The sequence below is a fragment of the Prinia subflava genome, chromosome 1, assembly GCF_021018805.1.
Source record: "Prinia subflava isolate CZ2003 ecotype Zambia chromosome 1, Cam_Psub_1.2, whole genome shotgun sequence".
In the NCBI taxonomy this organism is placed as follows: Eukaryota; Metazoa; Chordata; class Aves; order Passeriformes; family Cisticolidae; genus Prinia; species Prinia subflava.
The window spans coordinates 133,612,136-133,632,121 of NC_086247.1; the positions used below are offsets into that span (position 1 = coordinate 133,612,136).

Genomic DNA, 19,986 nt, shown 5'->3' on the forward strand with positions numbered 1-19,986 from the left:
ATTTAAATATAATTATGGGCTCTCAGAAACATGCTCTGTTGGTCTAACTATGGCAGTTTGAACATTCTGAACAGAAAAAGAGTGATTCAAGACAACAGATGGCTTCTCCCTGTGGAAGAACTTCAGAAGATCCCCTGTGTTAAGAGGGATGTGGTCTGCATCAATTGTTAAGAGACACTCTTCTCCAGTTTTATCTGTACAACTGTAAAGACAACTATAAGGGTCTTTTGTTCCACTTGGGACCCATTCCTAAAGCATGGCACAAGTTATGTTTCACAAGCCTCCCTAATTCCACAGTGAATAAAAGAATACTCTCCCTTCAGCACAGACACAATGACCTAGCATGGCTTAATCTTGGGTATTTCATCCTCAGCTGAAAAAGCTACAATTACTTCTGCCAATAACAGCTAGAGCAGCACTTATTTAAAGAAAGAAAGTGGTTATAAATCTTCCTTAGGATCAGAAGACCTAAACACTGCTACAGATTAAATACATGTGGAATCTAACTGTTTTATAAATAAATCATCTTTAATTGGTTAGTTGCATTCTGGAAATTCCCTAACACAAAGTCTGACGATGTAACACACACAGCATTGAGGAATCCTGATCCTCTTCCTCTTATATAACACCTGGTAATATTTCAGTTTAATATAATTGAGCCAAAAGAAACAAATGGGGTACAATTCAAAGTGGTATTGAAGAGTTTTATTGGGAGACATAAATACTCCTGTCTAAATAACTAGCACCAGAGTACAGAACTCCTCCCCCTCCCCCAAAAAATCCAGTTGGTGTCCATGTGCTTTGATGGCCGTGAGTGTGTGTGTGTGCACGTTAATTTTTTAATACAGATGTGGGCATATGGCTAATGTAATGCTAGCTGGATTAATTATTATTGAAACTGCTGACTACAGAAAAGTTAACATTTCTACCTTAGACCCAGAACATAATTAAACTTTGTCACAGTAAAAAAATTATGTATTGATTTTGACATTTCATTACATGTTATAATGAAATAAGTTTGCTTAAAAAATTACAGTCTTCAATTTTCATCTGATTTGAGATTCCCTCCCTCTTTTATTTCTGTAAGCTTAAAAAAATCATTTCATACATGCATTTTTTTCTGGGTATATTGTGTCGTATATTATGACTGACAAAAAGTAATTTCCACAAAGTGAGGAAGCTCTTCTGTAACTGATATTTGCACTATTTTGAAATGTATCATTTCTCGTCAATAGCACATCAAAAAATTAAAGCATGGCCAAAACAACTGTATCTAGAGAAGTTAGATATAATTTTCATTTCCTCTGTCCCTTAGAAGAGTCAATTTCCTTTCAAAACTTCAGCCACTGCAAGCATACTCCAAAGAGAAACCATGGTGTTGGTAGTCTCATGGAAGTCAGCAGTCATTCACTACGTGCCCAGGAATTCAGTGCCAGAATTGCACACAGAATTACCTCCTTGACCTCCCACACATTACATTTTGCTGTATACTCCACCAAAGCCTTTCAAAAGACATACTGGTATAGCAAAGATCACTGATCAACTGTCAGCATTTGAAGTCCCTGAATTAGCAAGGACTAGAGAAAGCATACCCAGATTATTTCCATCACATGAACCTTGCAAGAAATACCTGAAAACCAAAGAGAAAAAGGGATTTTTTTTCTCCCACTCTAAAGCTAATGGTCAGTGTGATTTACAAGAACGACATCAGACAGGCACAGCAGCACAGGGATTCTCTGTACAACCTGGAGTGCTGTTCCACCCCATTCAGGGGTCTTTTTCCTAGATCTTATACTTCAGAAAAACATAAAAACGGAACTTCTAGAACAGATACAGCCAGGACTTATTCTTGGCCTCAGAAAGTGAATTTAATGAGATGTGATTATAAACCTTCTCTTAATGCAGAGCTGTAAATGAGATGATTACACTGAGAACCATGCTGGCAACCTTCCTTCCCAAAGGCTCTTGAAAAACAGAACAAAGATGGTAAATCAGACAGAACTGCCACCGCAAGTACCTCCACATCAGCACAGGGACAAGAGTCACGTTCCCCTGGTGTCAGATTCCCCACCACTATGTGGTCACAGAGACTTGATATTAACTACTCAGGAGCCTCCTTCAGCGTGATTTTGATAAACATGACCACAAACTGCCATAATGTATTCTAGTGAAACCATAAGTGGCCAATTATGTTCGAAGACACTTAAGGCATACGTAAGACACATCAGGCACCATTCTGGCTAAGGGGTTTTTTGACTATTCTAGTTAAGAAAGAGATTTCACGAGATGCTGACTCCCTCTCAACTCAAGAGAGTGAGGGCAGAAAAGGCACATACATATATATCAATGAGAGCTGAGTGAAGGCCTTCCCTATTGCACTAATTTCAAACTTCTGAAATTCTTTTTCTTCTTATTATCTAAAAGTTAAAAATCAAAAAAATCTGCAGGAATTCTGTCAATCTGGCATTAATTAATTCAAAAAAAAGTTGCAGTTAGCTCATTATCCAAACCATTTTACTGAAACACTCAGCAAATTCAAAAAACCAACCCAATTAGAAAAAATTATCCTTACTAAAAATTCCCACAAATTTGAAGGCTGCTACTGGAATGTTTCAATACAAATGCATTCAGTGGAAAAGCTCCTCACCAGTTGTCCACAGAGTTTCAGAACACTTACCAACTTCTAGAAGTCAAACTTAAAATTACAAAGTACAAGTCAGAAACCTACTAGGCAGAAAAGCACTGATGTTCTACTCCATCAAATATGATTTGTAATGCAGCAACCTAACTGGTTTCACGACAATCCACAGCTATTCTGATCTACATAGCTGAAAAATCCAAGAAATCAATAAAATGTACAGTGGAGACAGATTTAATGAGGAATGGATCTGTCATGCATGACACTTTGTAACTTCATTGAGCAATATAAAGAAATTCATTAATGAATCAGCACTATAGCAGTCTACTGGAACTATATTTCCGCAGGGGTAATTAAGCTTCTGTGAAGGTCAACAACAAATGGCAACTGTCTTTTGTGAATGCCTTTTTGGAGTGGGCACATGATGTTCTGCCAGACAGATTCTCATGTGGGCACTCCACTGGACCAGCAAGCACAGGACATAAGATTTCTTTCAAAGGCCTGGGATTTTTTGATGAAACACCTCTCTGTGATTTTTCAGGACGCAAGCGAGAAAACATACTTAAAATTTCAGGACATGATTTAGCACGACATTTTCTTGGCAACCTACCCTTTTGTAAAGCACGTGGATCTCCGGCAGGTGGGTTTAACAATGTCCAACAAGAAAGCATAGCGCAGTAAGGACTTGGGTGGTAAGAAATACTGACTCATTTCTTTATTTTCCTCTTCCAAGAAGTCTTTTAGCATTTGAATAGAGGAATCATTATCCTGATTATGTTTCCTTTCCATTTCTTCTACTGTTTCAAGCTTAAATAGAAAGGCTCCTTTTGGTAAACTCTTCTTACTGCTGCAATCTGGACCAATGTTTGGATCCAGATGCTTTTCCTCAGAGGACAAAGAAGAACTGGTTTCTACCACTTTGTCAGCGACTTTTTCCTGGAGTAAATCTTCTGGACCCTGATCTGGGAATCTTGTCAATATCTAAGAGGAAATTGTGATGAAAACAAAATTAAAGAACTGTATTTAATAAACAACTTGACAGCCAACCATACAGTGAATAAGAATTCCTTCAGAGATCCTCAGAATAAAGCAAGTAACCTTTAGATCTTATTTTCATGAAGATTTCAAAAGCAGCAGCATCGAGATTAGCTGACCTATTGGCAATGATGTCAGAACAACCTCCAATAACTGCCTTTGCAAAATGACCTTTTCAAGTGTGTAAATAATGTAGCAGTATGACCCCACTATCAGGCTAGAAAATACATCTCCCAACTCATTAAAGACACCTAAGGCACAGACATGCACATCAGTCCTTACAAAGCTCGATATCCAGGCTGAAAAAAGGACAGACTTTAACTTTTCTGTTGGAATCATTTCTTCTCAATCATCAACACACACCACTACATTGAAAATTTAATTCTCAATCTTCATGAAATGAAACAAATTCAAGTAATACGAATAGACTCACTTGACCAGGAGCTTGAAAGGAAAATGGTTCTTCGTGAAGCTTCGCAATTAGAAAATACCGCAGCCTAGAATTTGGAATGCCAAGCTGTAATCAAAATTCAGGAGCCTTTAGTCCATGTGATAGTAGAGAAAAAATGGTCTATAATATCATACAAGCTATCTGCCATTACACACAGTAACAGGACTATGAGATACTAATATATTTTGTGACTTCAGAGATATCAGCATTCACAGAATCAGAGATTCATAAAATGGTTTGTGTTGGAAGGGACTTTGCAGGTCACCTAGTTCCAAGTCCCCTGCCATGGGCAGAGACACCTTCCACTAGACCAGGTTGCTCCGAGCCCAATCCAACCTGGCCTTGAACACTTCCAGGGCTGGGGCATCTACAACTTCTCTGAGCAACCCAATCCAGTGCCTAACCATCCTCATCACAAAGAACTACCTCCTGATTCTAATCTAAAACTACTCTTCAAGTTTGAATCCATTCCCCCTTGTCCTGTCACTACAGACTCTTGTAAAAAGTCCCTCTCTGTCATTCTTGTAGTCTCCCATCAAGTACTGGAAGGCTGCAATTAGGCCACCCTGAAGCCTCCTTTTTTCCAGGGTATTCTCTAGGTATTAGTCAATAACACCTACACACTTGTAACTTCCATATCTAGGTACTTACAAGCAAGCAATTAATCTTTGTACCTCATAGTTTTGACTTCTGTGTAAATTAATATGAATATAAACAAAATTTTATGTGATGCAAGAAGAAAAATTTACATGCCTCATGATTTCTTGGGACAGGTACTATCTGTTTTTTGTTAAAAGCAAAAAAGTCTCTTTTTGCCTCTTTAAACAAGGAATTATAAAACACCTAACGATTAAATAAATCTACCACAATTGGTTTTCAAGCTACACTCTATTAGCTTCTCTCAAATATTTATGGTACTTCACTGATTCCAGTTAGTCTTGCACAATCTGAAATCTCTCTCAAACTTTTTTTGAGTTGCCAGGGTAACATGGAAACAAAGCTCCTCCTCCCACAAGAAACAGTCACATTTTCTGTGCTGGGAAATCCAAAGGCACAGCACTTCTGAAGCAATGAGGCTCCTGCAGGGAAAACCACCTTCCTGGTTACAGTGTAAATTCATGCCTTCTTAAAAATATGAAATGCCAGCAAAGCAGTATGGGACTGGGATCTGAACACAAACAGCAATACAGTTATGCCACTATGAGAAATCAGAAGTCGTGTCAGTTGGTTTTCTCATTCAAGTGTGTCTTCAGCTTTGGGCATGACTCTCTTTTCTAATACAAAAGAAAATTTTCAAGTGTTCTTGGACTCAGTGCACTTTGAACTATTAAATAATATTAGAGCAAATTTAGTACTCACACAGGTTGGAGACAAGAGAAATTCCTGATATTTAAATCCACATGTTGCTAGTGTTTGCAAAAGTTCATTTCTGAAAGGAATCAAAAAGTAATTACTCCCTTCACATAGTCTTATCCCCTTTTTTTAATCCTAAATAAAGACAGATTAAATTCAATATCATATTTACCAAAGCATTCATTGAAATAACTGGACAGCAAATTATTAATGTCATTCACTTCTGAACTTGAGAAACAACATATGAAGTTCAGTGTTAGAGACTTATACATTCAGAGGCACCTCACTCTCACTACAGTGTAAATGCCTCTTCAAAAAAGATCCCAGCTCTAGGAGAGTAATTGTAATACATCAACAAGGAAAGTAATCAGAGGGCAAGATACTCTCTTTATTGGAAATCATAAAACAGGAGATTAAAACCACTACAAATAGCTCACTACTTCCTTCTGCTCAAATACACAGCACCAGCTAAGCCTAACAAAAAGGCTAAATCGAGGGATGACAAATCTCAGTGGCTTTGATTATAAAAGTGAGGTGGAACTGTGCTTTATAAACAACGGAAAAAGACTGCAAAGGAAATAATCTTAAAAATACTTTTCTTCTGTATTCCATGCAGACTGCACTAGGCTGGAACTATACAAAAGGCAGGAGCTGTGACCTGTACCCAGCATTTTATGTGAGACTGCATCCCACTGACTGTGAGCTGTCACTGAGAAAACGAATGTCCTAAGTGGGTGTTTTCTGAAGTACAGCTTGTCCCAGCACTGGCCAGCAAGGCACAGCCTAGGGAATCCCAGGCTGTACAAGACAGGACCATGAACACTGAACCAGTGGGAGATCTGAGCACGTCTCCCTGCTGCCTGCCGTATTCACTAAGAGCATGATATGCAGTGCATGGAACGATCTCACTCTATTCCAGCAAGAATTGAGAATGAAGATTGCAACTCTCTCCTGCTTTGGTCACAAGAGAGAAGAGAAGAGTGCTCCTGCTGTCATTAGGTAACTGTAGGGACACCTTTCCTCTTCCACATTTCAGACCAAGACTGAATACGACTTTCTTACAGTATCTCTGGATGGTATCCCTTGAACCAGGGATAATCTACTATCGACAAAAGTACTCAAGAAAGCCCCTAGACTGTTCTGTAACCATAACACAAGATGCCATGGGATCCTGTCATGCACAAGGCCCTGGAACCTCTGAGTGTTACACCTATTGTTATTTTTCTTTGAAAACTATTTCTGACCTTTTCTAAAGAAAACATGGCCATCAAATCAAATACTCATCAACTAAAATGAAAAATAAAATACTGTTGTATTTTATCCACTTAGAGACATAACAAGTTGTCTAGAAAGTTCTTTTCACAACCTAAAATTTTAATTCCTGTCCCGTCTCAAGCTGTTTTGTTAACTCCAATTCTAGGAAATAAAAACCCCTTCTACAAATCCCTTGTCCTTCTAAAGAATATATCCTTTTTGCAAACTAAAACCTGCATATTTTAGTAAGATTTACCTTGCAGAAGAGGATTCAAATCCTTTAACATTTTCTAAAAGTAGGTATTTTGGAAGCTTCTGAAGCCTACAGGGAAAACAAAAAGCAAATCAGAGTACCAAGGTGTAAAGTACATTATATTCATCCACAGATCTGTTTAGCTAGCAGAAAGATCAAAGTGTTTCCACATCATGCTAGCTGTTAAAGTTTAGTATCCTTCAAAAAACAACTGGATTAAAAATGTGGACTGCTGGTAAAAACCACAAAGCCCACCTATGCTTGGATGAACAGTTGTACCCTCTTGTACTCTATGCATGTACTTTTGAAAATGTTTATCACTGTTCATTTCCTAAAGCACAATAATATTATGCAACAGATTCAGTGTATAACAGGAAATATAACCGTTGGGGGAACATCGTTGCTACTTAGCCATAAAACTGTTGTTTTCAAGTGCTTGTACCTGAAATCAATGTCAAAATGTCACATAAACCTTACTGGTAACACATCAGAACCAGTATTCATTTAACTGATTCAAGAAACACATCATATTTAGAGTTCAAACTGCAGATATTTTCAATTTTCTAAACTTGACTTTTTTATTTTGATGGGGAAAAGAGGGGTGTCAGCTTTAACAAGATCAGTGCAAAGGTCTGGAAATAGGCACATTCCAAAACCAGCATATTAAATCTCTGGAGAAATGAACATGCCCAAACTGTGCCAGGGACTGTTCCAACAATTTAGAAGCATAGAAGATTGAGATTCAAGTCTCTGGGAACATTCTGTAGCACTGTAGTAAGGCCAGTGTAGACACAGAACGTCTGTCACACACTGGGATCTCAGAACAACATACAGAAGTAGGATATTAATGCCCCCAGACAGCAGCTTCATGCTTATTGAAGTTAGTGGCTCTGGACCTCCATTGGAACAAATCACAGCAGAATTTGTTTCAGCACATTTTTAATTACCACCAATTAAAGACATCCCACGAATTAAAAGAACCAATGCCTCTCACAAGAAACTAGAAAACTTACAAGAAACTATACCAAATTTAATATATATTAAAATGAATACTGAAAAATAATACTAAGCTGAAAAAGGCAGCAGCAGCCAAATTCCTTGCAGAGGAATGGAGAATATATCTGCTAGTATGTCTACCCACACTCATCATCATTGACTACTATAAAACTTCTTTTTTAGCAATGAATCCAGAGCACAGTATGAAATGCAAGCACTTGTAAGGGATCAACAGATCACAAGGCAAGTAATTATTGTACAAAAGAGGAAGTGTTAATTACTTGGCAGGTATTAACATTAAAAATGTTTCTGTAAAAGCAGTACTTTGATGTTTTAGCATTGGACTTTGCCAGGTTATGGCTTGGACACAATAAACAGACAGTATCTGGACCATTTGGGTTGGACTTTGTTTGCTGGCTGGATGCTCCAAGGATTTCCCAGGTCTTTCCAGATCTTGAAGTTGTCCTTTCCATTGTCTCTAATATTTGTCATCCCAGACTACCTCTGAGCCTCATTTCAGCAATATTTCATTATAAAAGGCTGAACAAAAGGTAAGTACATCCAAGGGATGAGAAATTATTTCACACTTTCCTAAAACTGCATGCATACCATATCAATTTGGAATGTAAAGGCATAATTCCTGTATTAAGAATTTCCTTTTTTGGGGCTGAACTACTCCATACTCAATGTCTCACAAATGTATCATATTCAAAAAACACATAAGCGCTATCTTAGTAAAACACAAATCCCCCAGAACTGAGAAATTCTACAGAAGCCATCATGTTGAACCTTCTAGTGACTACTTAGAGTAGGTGCTGCTTCAAGAACCCTCCCCAAGGAGATAAGGGACATTAGCAGTGTCTCCTGGGGTGTTGAGATAAAAGTGAGACAGCCAAGCCCAGGTCCTTTGCATCGTCATGATAAACACATAGGCCCTGGAGTGTCTAAAGCTTTGGTTTTGAGAAGGAAAAGCTTCTGCCATTTATCCAGCTAAGCCCACAGCAACTGGGAAGCAGTATTTCCTTACTAATGCACTATAATGCCCAAAAGCAGCCAGCCTCTTAACCATGTCTCAGTTTAGAGGAAAGGAATCCCCAGGTCACGATGCCTTTAAGGGATGGAAGGTACTATTATTCTGACAAATTATTAACTTACTCAGTACCTGCCAGGTTTTATTTATCATTGTAACACATCAGCTGGAAACCTCTGTTACACTTCTTGTTCCATGAAAGACATGCTTTGCAACTTCTAAACAACTCAAGTTTTCTCCCTAATTTTGTATCTCTGACAGAAACAGGGAAGTCGTAATAATTATTATTTTTACCTAGGAATTGTCTACCTTAGTAGGCTACAGAATCTGTGTTTTGTTCTGTGTTCTCTGCCACAGATTTCTTATGTATGGCCCTGTAAACCACTCAGCCCTTCTGTGTCATTGTTCTGTCTCTGCTCATGACAAGTGCAAAGACACAGTTCCATTTAATGTTGTTGGCTGCATGAAGTTTCTCAAACAAAGATCAAGACCCTTTTCTGCCAGTGCTAACACCAGTTTGAAAGAAAGGCATTTTGGTACTGGCTTCCTTCTGTGTTGAAAGCATTCATTAAAAAAAAAAAAAGAAAGAGTAAAAGAGACACCAAAGATTCATCTGTCCTTCCCCAATCCTGACAGCAAGATGAACAAATGGAGGAATATATAGGGAACAGTTTTCCTAGTCTTCAGCTGAATCAAGACTGCCAAAGTATGGCTGTTTCATTAGGAACTGAGATCTGAGCAAGCAAAAATGACAGATGAATACAAAGACAAGGACACTGTTCAGACAATGCAGTGCTATTTGAAGTCTTTAGTATTACTACTCAAACAAGAGATTGCACTATAAACCAAAAATACACAATCTGCCCCAAGATATCTAGAAGCAGCATCAAAAAGAACAGAGACTTTAAGAAAGAATGGAAGAGGTTACAAGATGCATTGCATTGTACAGTCAATAACATATTTAAACCAACTTTCAAATGGTACCTCTTCCAAAGATAACTATATGTTCACTCTAAGCTTTTGTTACCCAATATTTTCAAAACTTTTCATGTTTCCATGAGACCAACAGACAAACTATTATATTATCTACTCCTGCTTCTATGTAAAATCAATGCAAATTTGATGTTGAACTGAAAAGAACTCTTTCCTCTCATTTCTCATCTAGGCACAGTTTAAAGACATGCAATGAAAAGGAAACCAGGCAATGAAAGCATAAAGAGCAACAATGAGGTGAGCATTAGTAAAATACAAATATTTGTAAGTTACATATGATTATGTGAAATCAAACACAGGATACATCACAACACTAGAAGTATCCCTCTAAAACATTACAGATGTCTTGGCCCACTGAAATCAGAAGACCCAGTTACAACAAAGCCTAGTTACAAAAGGGCTTTACAATGGAGGTAGCATTCATTTATACCTTGGGAGAATATCAAGGATATAGAGAAAGCTCTTTGTCCGTGGATCAGACACATCACCTTGCAGGCCAATTCTAAGAAAGAATAAAGAAACATTGGTGTATTACTCAGAGCAGACTGACATTTGGGTTACATTTTTCTACAGAATGCTCACACTTTGCTTTGAGTTTTGAAAGGCGATTCTGCAAAAGCATCATATACAGACAGGAGGACCTGCTCACAGAGGCAGTGTCCTGAGAGATGCTCTAAGGAATAAAAGTCTGCCCTTGGAATCCATGAGCTCACAGCAAGGTTAAAACTGAAGCATTCAGTAATGAAATCACTCCCCAGGCTGCAAAGCCTTTAGCATTCTGGTCTTGTCCAGCGAAGTCTTTGAACATACTTGGCTCTGAATGAACAAAAAAACCCCACTGGGTTTCTGGGAATACCCTGCTATTTTGCACTGAATATATTAAATTATTTCTATGAATTAAAGCCTCATTGTTCACCATTTAGCAGGATTGAGCCCCACGTGAATAACTTTGGAACCAATTTTGTAACACTAAAATGGAAAGATTATATGGGTTACAAAAATTATAATGATTCCAGGCCTGTGTTTTCCTAGCTTGTACTTGTATTAGGTCATAAAAAAAGAATAAAAGCTTTGTAGAAGAGTTTTAGCATGTATCTAAATTAATCAGTCATACATAGATTTTTCTTCTCACTATATTGTAAAGAAAAAAATCTGAAATGTATCTATATGCATCACAGGTTTGCACTAATTCATTTTTATAGATCAGCACCACTTTACAGGGATTTCTTTTCAATCTTAGGACATTCAATGAGATACACTTTCTTATACAATCAGTATTATCACCATCAACAGATTTTTTTTCAAGAAGCTACTACTTTGCATGAGTGCAGTAACTAGAATCTTTTCCCACCAGTCACTGCTGTCAAATGATACGAGTTACAAATTAATCTGACCAAAAACATCTCAGTAAACGCAGTCCTTAAATCAGTAAGATACTCCTCTTTATCATCCACAAAATCATTTCAAAGCCATAAACCTTCCCATCTTGGCTAAAATAGAAATATTCCTCAGAATAAACTATCTGTCTGTGTATGTGCAATTTTCAAAGTAGAAATAAAACCACATTACACTTTTGAGTCTCAGGCAGAACTGAGAAATTCCAATCCTCCTTCTGGAGTTGGCCCAGGAAAATATTAGATTGATATCTAAAAGGAAAGACAGCACTCCTAAACACTAAATTTCACTATTAGAGAAATAATACAGTGCACAACATTTGTGCTGTAAGAAGCTTACTTAACTTAAACTGAATTAATATATACATATGCAAGAAATGTGATCAACAAGGTGCAAAGTGCTGCATTTCTTTCATCATGGTGAACAGAGCTACAACATATCTCAGGAAGAGAAAGATACACAGATCACCCACACATAATGTCACTTTTGATAACATTTCTCCTTTGACCGTGTATAGTGCAATAACTGCACTTTTTTCCCCAAGTGTGCTGTACCTACCTTGTAAACGGCTGACAGGGAGGACTCATCAAAATCATATCAAAAGATAGTCGGTCAAATTCTTTCAGTGTTATGCCCTGAAAACAGGAAAAAAAAATAGAAAAATGTTGAGTGTTGTAAACTGTATGAAATTCTCAAGTCATCTTTCAGATCAAACTACCCCACTTACTTTCTCTGTACCTAATCTCTCATTTGACCTAGTAATCTCAAAATCTTTTCTACCTTGGCAAACCATAAAATGTAAATATGCTCTGAATATAAAATCAAACACTAATAAGGTTATCATTTACACATAATCTTAAGGTTTGTATCTGCTTATTCATTGAGGTGTTTAGTGGTTCCTTCAGTACCTTTTAGATACTGACCTGTTATTTCTCCCCAAAATAAACTATCATTATTCAGAAATGAAGTCTTTGTACATCAAAACCAGTGTTCACATACTCAAAATATGTGTAAAAACCTCTGAGAAGAAAAGTGTAAATATGATAATTTTTACAGATCCAACCTATGGGTTTTAGCTCTTCGGGGGTTACTGGCAAGGCACCCTATAAAGTTTATTTCATAGTTTTTACCCTATAAACATTAGTCAGAGATATTGCATGGCTGAAATTCTCCTCTACAAAGACAATTCTGTTCAGAAAAGAAAGAATTAGGTCTGTGGTTGGAATCAATCACACAGGTAGAAATTCCTCTAAACTAAATTTTCACCAGAAGGTCAACACATTAAGGGAGCAGGAGGAAAGAAGGACAGTGATCAAGTAACTATGACTTGGACAAAGAAATCACTCCTTACATATTCTGAGGGATATCTGTACAGCAAATGTAACATAACTACCCTCAGAAAACTAGAAAAAAGCTGATATTTTTTCCATTATATTTGAAGAAGGTTTTACCAACTCTAATAATCTGCTCTTGTCTACTATAAAATGACACAGGCAAGGATTCTTCTTCTTTTTCCATTATAAAACTATAAACCATCATTTAGACAGTTATTATTGAGAGCTGAATAAGCATTTAACCTTTAGCCACCTATTTAACTCTTACTTAAGGTGGTGTCTTAAAACAGACACAGTATCTTTTACCGTCATGTTGTAAAACCGTGAAAGATTAAGAAGTATACGGTAATTTCTAACTCTGTCCAAGCAAAACTCCATGCCTACCTTGCCTCTCATTTATTAAAACAAAATCCAATTTTACTTAGTTATTTTTCAAATAATTTGGCAAGTAACAGAATTCCAGATAATAAACATTTTATCTATTGAGCCCATTAAAAAAGATTCAAGAGGGTTCAATCCAGTATAATTTGTTGTGTTTCTCTGAGCCCAACTATAACTGCAAAACAAAGGCATGCTCCCAAGTAACTTAATTAAAATTTTTCAAAGTACATGAAAATATTTTTTTTAATCTAAAAATATGATTTTTTACATTCCTTTACTGGTGGTAAGCATTCCTCTTGACATTTATATAACCTTTCTTGATGCAGAAGGCAAGACTTTAAAAAGAAGCCTGCAGCAAGAATATCCCTCTTATTTCAACAAGTGACCATAGCACAAGCAATCAAAGTTATTGTAAAACTGCTTTATTCATAATAACACAAAGCTTTTTGTTTGTCTTGTTACTAATAAAGACAGTGAAAACAGCTTATATCTTACAAATGCCAGACTACAGTAAAAAACACATTAGTTACTCACCTCAATAGTCTTTGCCCATAATGGCGTGCTGGGAAAGTTATGCTTATAAACATCATTGGCAAGAGTGTTCACATCAACAGCAGCTACAACTTCTGCATATGTGCAGCTTTCTAAAATTAAAACAACAATTTGAAAACTTTAGCTTCTCTTTACTACTCTTACAAAAATGTATTTGTGTTACAGAATTGCTCAAACTCAAAAGGCAAATTACACAGTCAAATTCTGCTGTGTTGTCTTTGAAACTCTGTATAAAAAACACATGGTTTTTCTAATCATCTGGGCAATACTTCCCTTCTTTATAGATCCAAAAATGGCAGCTAACCGTGCACCTAATTAGTAGATAAAAAAATTCCAAACAGGGTGCACCTCTATTACATTTCCAGCTCTGTGCAGGTCTCTGTGGCCAGCAAGTTCCCTGGCTACAGGAATCCCAAGTCAACCTGCCAAGCCCCACTGCCACTGCCTTATCCTCTGACAACTCACAAGAAATAAGTGTGTTACTTGAGAGGTTTACTACTTCTTATTATAAAAACATAGCACCAATATCTTTGACGTATGTCTACTCTTCCAATAAAACTTTTAAGTTGCCTGAAAAACATTTGTGCTTACATTTCAGTAAAGCCTTAGGCCTCAAACTCAACTGCTGCCTCCTTTGTTAAAGGTCCCAAAATACCAAACTTGGCAGCTTCTCCTCTCTTGGAGAGAGGTGTTATTGAAGAGAGGACAGTGTAACAAATCCACAGCTAAAACCCTGAAACAAAAATACACTACAAAGAATGTAAATAAACAACTGTTAATTTACAGAGTAGAGACGAATAGGTTCTACAGAAGCTAAAGAGATAAAAAGAGCAGTGTTTACTCCTTTGGTCATCATGTCACACTTTTGTTATTACTAAACACAATACCTTTACTGAGTCTTTTTATCCAGGAAGATGGGCTGTGGTTACTGTCACAGCTGCAGGCAGAGGAGTGACCCTACCTCCAGCTACCCGAGATCAGCATCAACCACCGGGATATTTACATTATGGTCATTACAAAGCCTCAGATGAAACAAAAGCAATTAAAAAAAAAAAAAAAAAAACTTTTGTAAACCAAAAGAAACAAGGCCACATGCCTTTGAATAATCTCACAATATGCTCAAGTAACACATTAACAAATGACCTTATGAGACACCATATGAATTACTGCTAGTCAGCTAATTATTTACAGTCTGAGAAGATGAAAGCACAGCTGGGATGATCCCAGTGGATTTAATTTTGAATAATGCAGTTACCATCCATCTACTATCTTTCAGGTTTTCAAGGCTACCTTAGTCAAAACTAAGATGAAAGAGAAACCTGGGTATTGAAAAGATTGTAGCAGACATTTTAACAAGGACCAAGCGAGTTCTTCCAGGTTTACTTGGTGATATTGAGGGCAAAAAGATAAGGATTTTCACAAGATAAATACTTACAGACCATTAAGGGTCAACATACCCTTACCCATTATTTGCCATTACTGTCTTGACCTTTTGACCACAAGTTGTAACTGAGAACTAAACACAGGTGTATCCACAAGGACAATAGAATGACTACACCTGAGATTACAGAACAGGTATGTTAACACTGACACCTAGCGTGAAAAGAAGCTGGATGAATGTCTCAATGTACAAACGTATTCAAAAAACAACACTTTCATCTTTCTAAAACAAAGCTGCAGCATGTAAGTAACAGGAACAAACTTCCAATACTGTCAAAGAGACTGCTTTTCCCACTTACTCCTTCAATTCTTAAAACACATTGTCCCAACAAGCTAACCCTTACTGTGTTTTCCAGGTACTCCAGAAGAAAAATAACATTTAAAAAATCAACACCCTCAAATCATTATCTAAATTAGCATATAGTTTTAAAAGGGCAATGGGAAGGCAAGCAGTGTGCTCTCACAACTCATGACACAGACACTCCTTTTTTACTGCCATCCATCCAATACCTCCCTGTGTACATACAAGAAAAAAGAACTGCTGAGGACTTCACAGGCCCCAAAGCCTGGAGGTGCTGGAAGACAGCACAGAGCTGCAATCTCCCTGCAATACAATGTTCAGTCTAAACCAGTGATGTAAACCAGCATGGAAAAAGGACAGGGACTTTTCCTGCAGTATTCCACCTGAGACCCTCTCTTCCTAATTCAAAGACCTGATAACTTTTTCAAAGCTTCTCCTCCTTTTCATTTAAAAGTTGCAGCTCACTTGGGAATTCCTGTTACAGAACTCCCTCTAAAAGCTGATTAAGCATATTTGTGTGGAAATGCCCTGGAAACGCATGAAGGAGCAGGAGCAGACAAGCAGCTCTCACACATCCACCCTAACAAAGAGAAGCTTGTGTAAATTTCAAACAATGTGAAAATGCAACATTTTTAAAGAACTTCTCCTGAAAGTTAAATAACTTTATGTCAAACTGTGATATGCTGCTTTTCTACAGCAATTCTACAGCAATTACATTTACTACTTGAACATTACTATAAGGAATGCATCATAAAAAAAGCCTGAAAGCAGAATCTAAGGAAAACAGAATCAAGACTGTGTTTAACTATTCCCACTGACAAAAGGCACAAAACCAACTCACAAATCGCTGACTTGGTGGGATGTTAAATCAACTCCCCAAAATACATAGCAGACCTTCAACACAGAAACAGACACAGCTCTGGAGACTCTTTTATTCCCCTCAAACAAGTACATCCGATTTTCAGAACACAGATATTTAAGAGAATTACAACAATGTAGTAAACAGTATCATTTTATTCAGACTAAAGAAAAAATAGTACACATTTCCTAAGTGAAACTAAGAGGCTGCTGGAATACATGATTTGCAAGATTCCTCAACACCAGTTTTTGAACAGAGATTTTTCATTTCTGAGCAAGATGACATAGTTCAACTGGAAGCCACAGACATGATGGGGAAGTTACTGAGGGAGATATTATGACTCATTTTTAGGCAAACTAGATTGTAATATACTCCCTTGGCTGAAGGTAAGTGAAATCAAATTTGTATCATCCTATTAGTAATGTACTGATTTCACACTTAAAGCTTAAAGCCTCTAGACAGAAGCTCTTTGACTATTACTTAAACAGTCAAACTGCCTAAAGAGGCAGCAATCACACTTTGGGTCCCAGTTCTCTACTTTATTGAATACACAATGCCATTTCAGCTATGGAGTTGTCATTCTTGAGGGAAAAGGACACTGCTGTAAGGATTGAAAGGTGATGCATTCAAAACAAAGAAAAGACAGGGTGTGTGCATTAGCTTCTGATTTGAAAAAGTAAACCTGAACAGTGTCACCTTCAAATGCCAGAAATAAAATTTCTGTCCTTTTCCTCTTCAGAATTGATTCCTTTGTCATGTGTTTCTGTAGACTTTAAAATTAACATAGATCTGTTTATATTCACTACTGTACTTTTGCAATAGAGTCATCAGTGTCAACAGAACACATGAAATATACTGGGTTATAGCAAGGGCAGTTTGGTAGATTTCAGCATATTCCAAAATAGAGCCAGAACAATTATCTATTTTAACAGGTATATGGAAACAGATGGAAAAGGGAAGATTAGTCACACGTTTTGTCAGACCTGTTTCCTTTTAAAACAGAGAGCAAAGATTTAATTTCTGAGTTGGCAGCTCTTGGCTGAAATGATTAGGCTGAACTGTCCATGGCTACAGTCAACACGACTATCAGTAAACCTGATACTTGCTGTCTGCAGGATACTTAGCAACTTCTTTCACTGCTCTGTTTGTACAGGATTTGATCATGTTAAGCCATATAAACTTTATAAACTTACATTATAGCACAACTGGCACCATCCCGTGCTTCAAAGAGCTATATTTTGGAGAAGCATTGAGTTTAGGTGTAAAAATTTGCTCAAACATGCAATATTTTTGGTTTGCATTGTAGTGAATCCTAAAGCTCCTTGTCAGTTCTGTCTCCTTTGCCTCTCCTGGTGCGATAGCTCTGCTCAGTGTAAATACACACATCAGTTTACTGTGCTGTGCAATTCACAGAGACAAGTAAAATAAACAAACATGCATGACAGAGCACAAGAGACAGAAGTTTTTACTTTGTAAAATTGAAGTATAACAATTGCAGAGGAAAAATACCGCCATCTTCATCATTGCAAAGTTATGATATTTTTTAAAATACGTCCTTTAGTGTTTTATGCAAGACTTTTTTCAGGGACCTGGCAGATTACAAATGCTTGTGGCAGAGACATGGAATCCATCTTTCATGGGAAAACTGCCTGAATTAATAGGCCAGTTTAAGTTTGTTTTGGTTGGGAAGGAGGAAGAGCGGGCTGTTTGTTTGATGGAATGTTGCTAAGGAAATGAATTTGTACCCATAGATTTTCTAAAAATAAAATACTATTTTTCACTGCAGAAACTCTGCACTTTATAAAGAATGAATTCACTCACACATAAAAAAAAATCATAGATTTAGGTGTGTATGACTTACATATCAATGTTTATAAATCCCAAAGGGCTTGGGGTATGGGGTGGGAAGAAGAAAGAAATGCACATTCCTCCCTTAGCTGCCTCAGTCTTTCAAGAGTGTGAATATGAACAGACTCACTGATTTCGGACCTTAACTGAGCTCAACCTTCTAAATTGTATCTTTTTGCAGGTCTTTAATGTTAAAATACTATTATAAAGCTATTCAAAACCTAAAACCAGAAATTCTGCACGTGCTGAATTATCTATAGCTAAAGTACCAACACAGAGCTAGACAATCCCCAAGATTTTTCTTTTTCAGCTTTAGAATGAAACCTAAATTCTGGAACAACCTCGCCTTCGCTGTCAAAAAGAATACAATTAAACTATGAAACCATGTACTCATAACTTCTATGTGCTCTTTCACAGAAACACTTACAAGAGACTATAAACTTCCACCAACATGGGGAAATTCAATTATTTTTTACTGTAGGCAAGGACAATCCCAAAACCAATTGCATACTTTTTGGTGCCAAATGCATTCTATGTTAGTGACAGCAGCCAAAACAACGAACACCCTCATCCTGCAAGCTATCATAAAACTAAGTTCTTGGAAGATCACAGCCAAGAAGGGCACCAAGGTAGAAAAGTCAGCATCAGATTTCCTGACAAATACCTATTTGCCAATTGAAACAGTGGCAATTTCACAGAAAAAGTAGGAAGTTGGACCAGCTGAACTAACCATAACTGACCCCTTTTCACAACCCTTTTGTAGAACAAGGCTTTCCTGGGATGCTACCACTGAAATACTAAATGCTCCCTCTGTCTTCTACATACTCCTATTATTTTGCTTGGCTTATAGTTTCACTAGAAACCATACCAAGAGAATATATTATTATACATAATCTTCCTCTGTGGTGCATCTGGCTTCTGGAAGCACTGGCACAATGGAGGCCTTTCTTTCAAACTTCATATTTATATGGAAAAAAACCACACAACCCCTCTAATATTTCGATACATGATTTAAAAGGAAGATGCTGAACAATCTGCCCATTTCTAAATGGTGGATAGGATCACAGACCTTTTCAAACAGCGTGGTTTCATGTACACATACAGGCCAAAAACATAAGAAACACATTATTAAAGTACTTACAGAGGAACATTCACTTCTTTTCTGTTTTATTTGCATGTAAAAGCAAACACTTCAATGCCCCTTGACTTTACTTTGTTCCTTCATAAACTGTGTAAGAAAACTGAATCCAGATGTCTAAAGGACTTTAAAAACCAGCAGAAATTATCAAATGCCCAAGTATATCTCTGCTCCCAAACAAAATCCAGTTCATCAAAAACAGTTTTATATAATAACCTGTTAATATATACTTCATTTAGTGCAAATTTCGTAGTACACTTTTTAATCAAATTGCCTATTACTTTTAACAAGACTATAACAAGATTTTCATCTAGAAGTGAATGGCTTGGACCTTTCCTGACACAACACAATGCTTATGGGCTGAGTTCTCATCTGCTTCCCAGAAACATAAGCACCCAGACTGAAAATGTAAAAAAAACTGCAGTGCAAATAGCTTTGTGTCTATTCACTTGGCAAATTTCAATTGGTACTTGACCATTTTGAACTAGATAAGGTCATTTACAGAAATAATAAATTAAATGTCCTTACTTACAGTCCCTTTATCTGCTTTGGCTGACACCACTACAGAAAAATCTCAGTCTCACTGTTCATACCTACTGCAATTTCTCCACTCAAATGTAAACATGTAAGAACAGAAATTACACCAAAGACTGACATTGAATCATTTGTGCTCAGCAAGTTCAGAAACAGTAAATGTGGAAGTAAATTTACCTTTTCAGGAAATAATACAAGGGG

General features: G+C 37.0%; 1 protein-coding gene across 3 annotated transcripts in view; it reads right to left on the reverse strand.

The window, feature by feature from the left end:
* The window catches only part of TRDMT1 (tRNA aspartic acid methyltransferase 1), a 29,820-nt gene that overhangs the window by 7,894 nt on the left and 1,940 nt on the right, over positions 1-19,986 (reverse strand). For 2 of the 3 annotated variants that reach the window (XM_063413097.1, XM_063413081.1), the window contains exons 2-8: positions 13,648-13,757; positions 11,957-12,033; positions 10,434-10,505; positions 6,988-7,053; positions 5,484-5,553; positions 4,107-4,190; positions 3,249-3,619 (exon numbers count right to left, since the gene is read on the reverse strand). In XM_063413097.1, coding sequence (XP_063269167.1) covers positions 3,249-3,619; positions 4,107-4,190; positions 5,484-5,553; positions 6,988-7,053; positions 10,434-10,505; positions 11,957-11,994 — 701 coding nt within the window. In that variant the 5' untranslated portion in view covers positions 11,995-12,033; positions 13,648-13,757. Of the gene's footprint in view, positions 1-3,248; positions 3,620-4,106; positions 4,191-5,483; positions 5,554-6,987; positions 7,054-10,433; positions 10,506-11,956; positions 12,034-13,647; positions 13,758-14,256; positions 14,415-19,986 lie in introns of all 3 variants that reach the window. The other variant, XM_063413090.1, reaches the window with a different exon arrangement.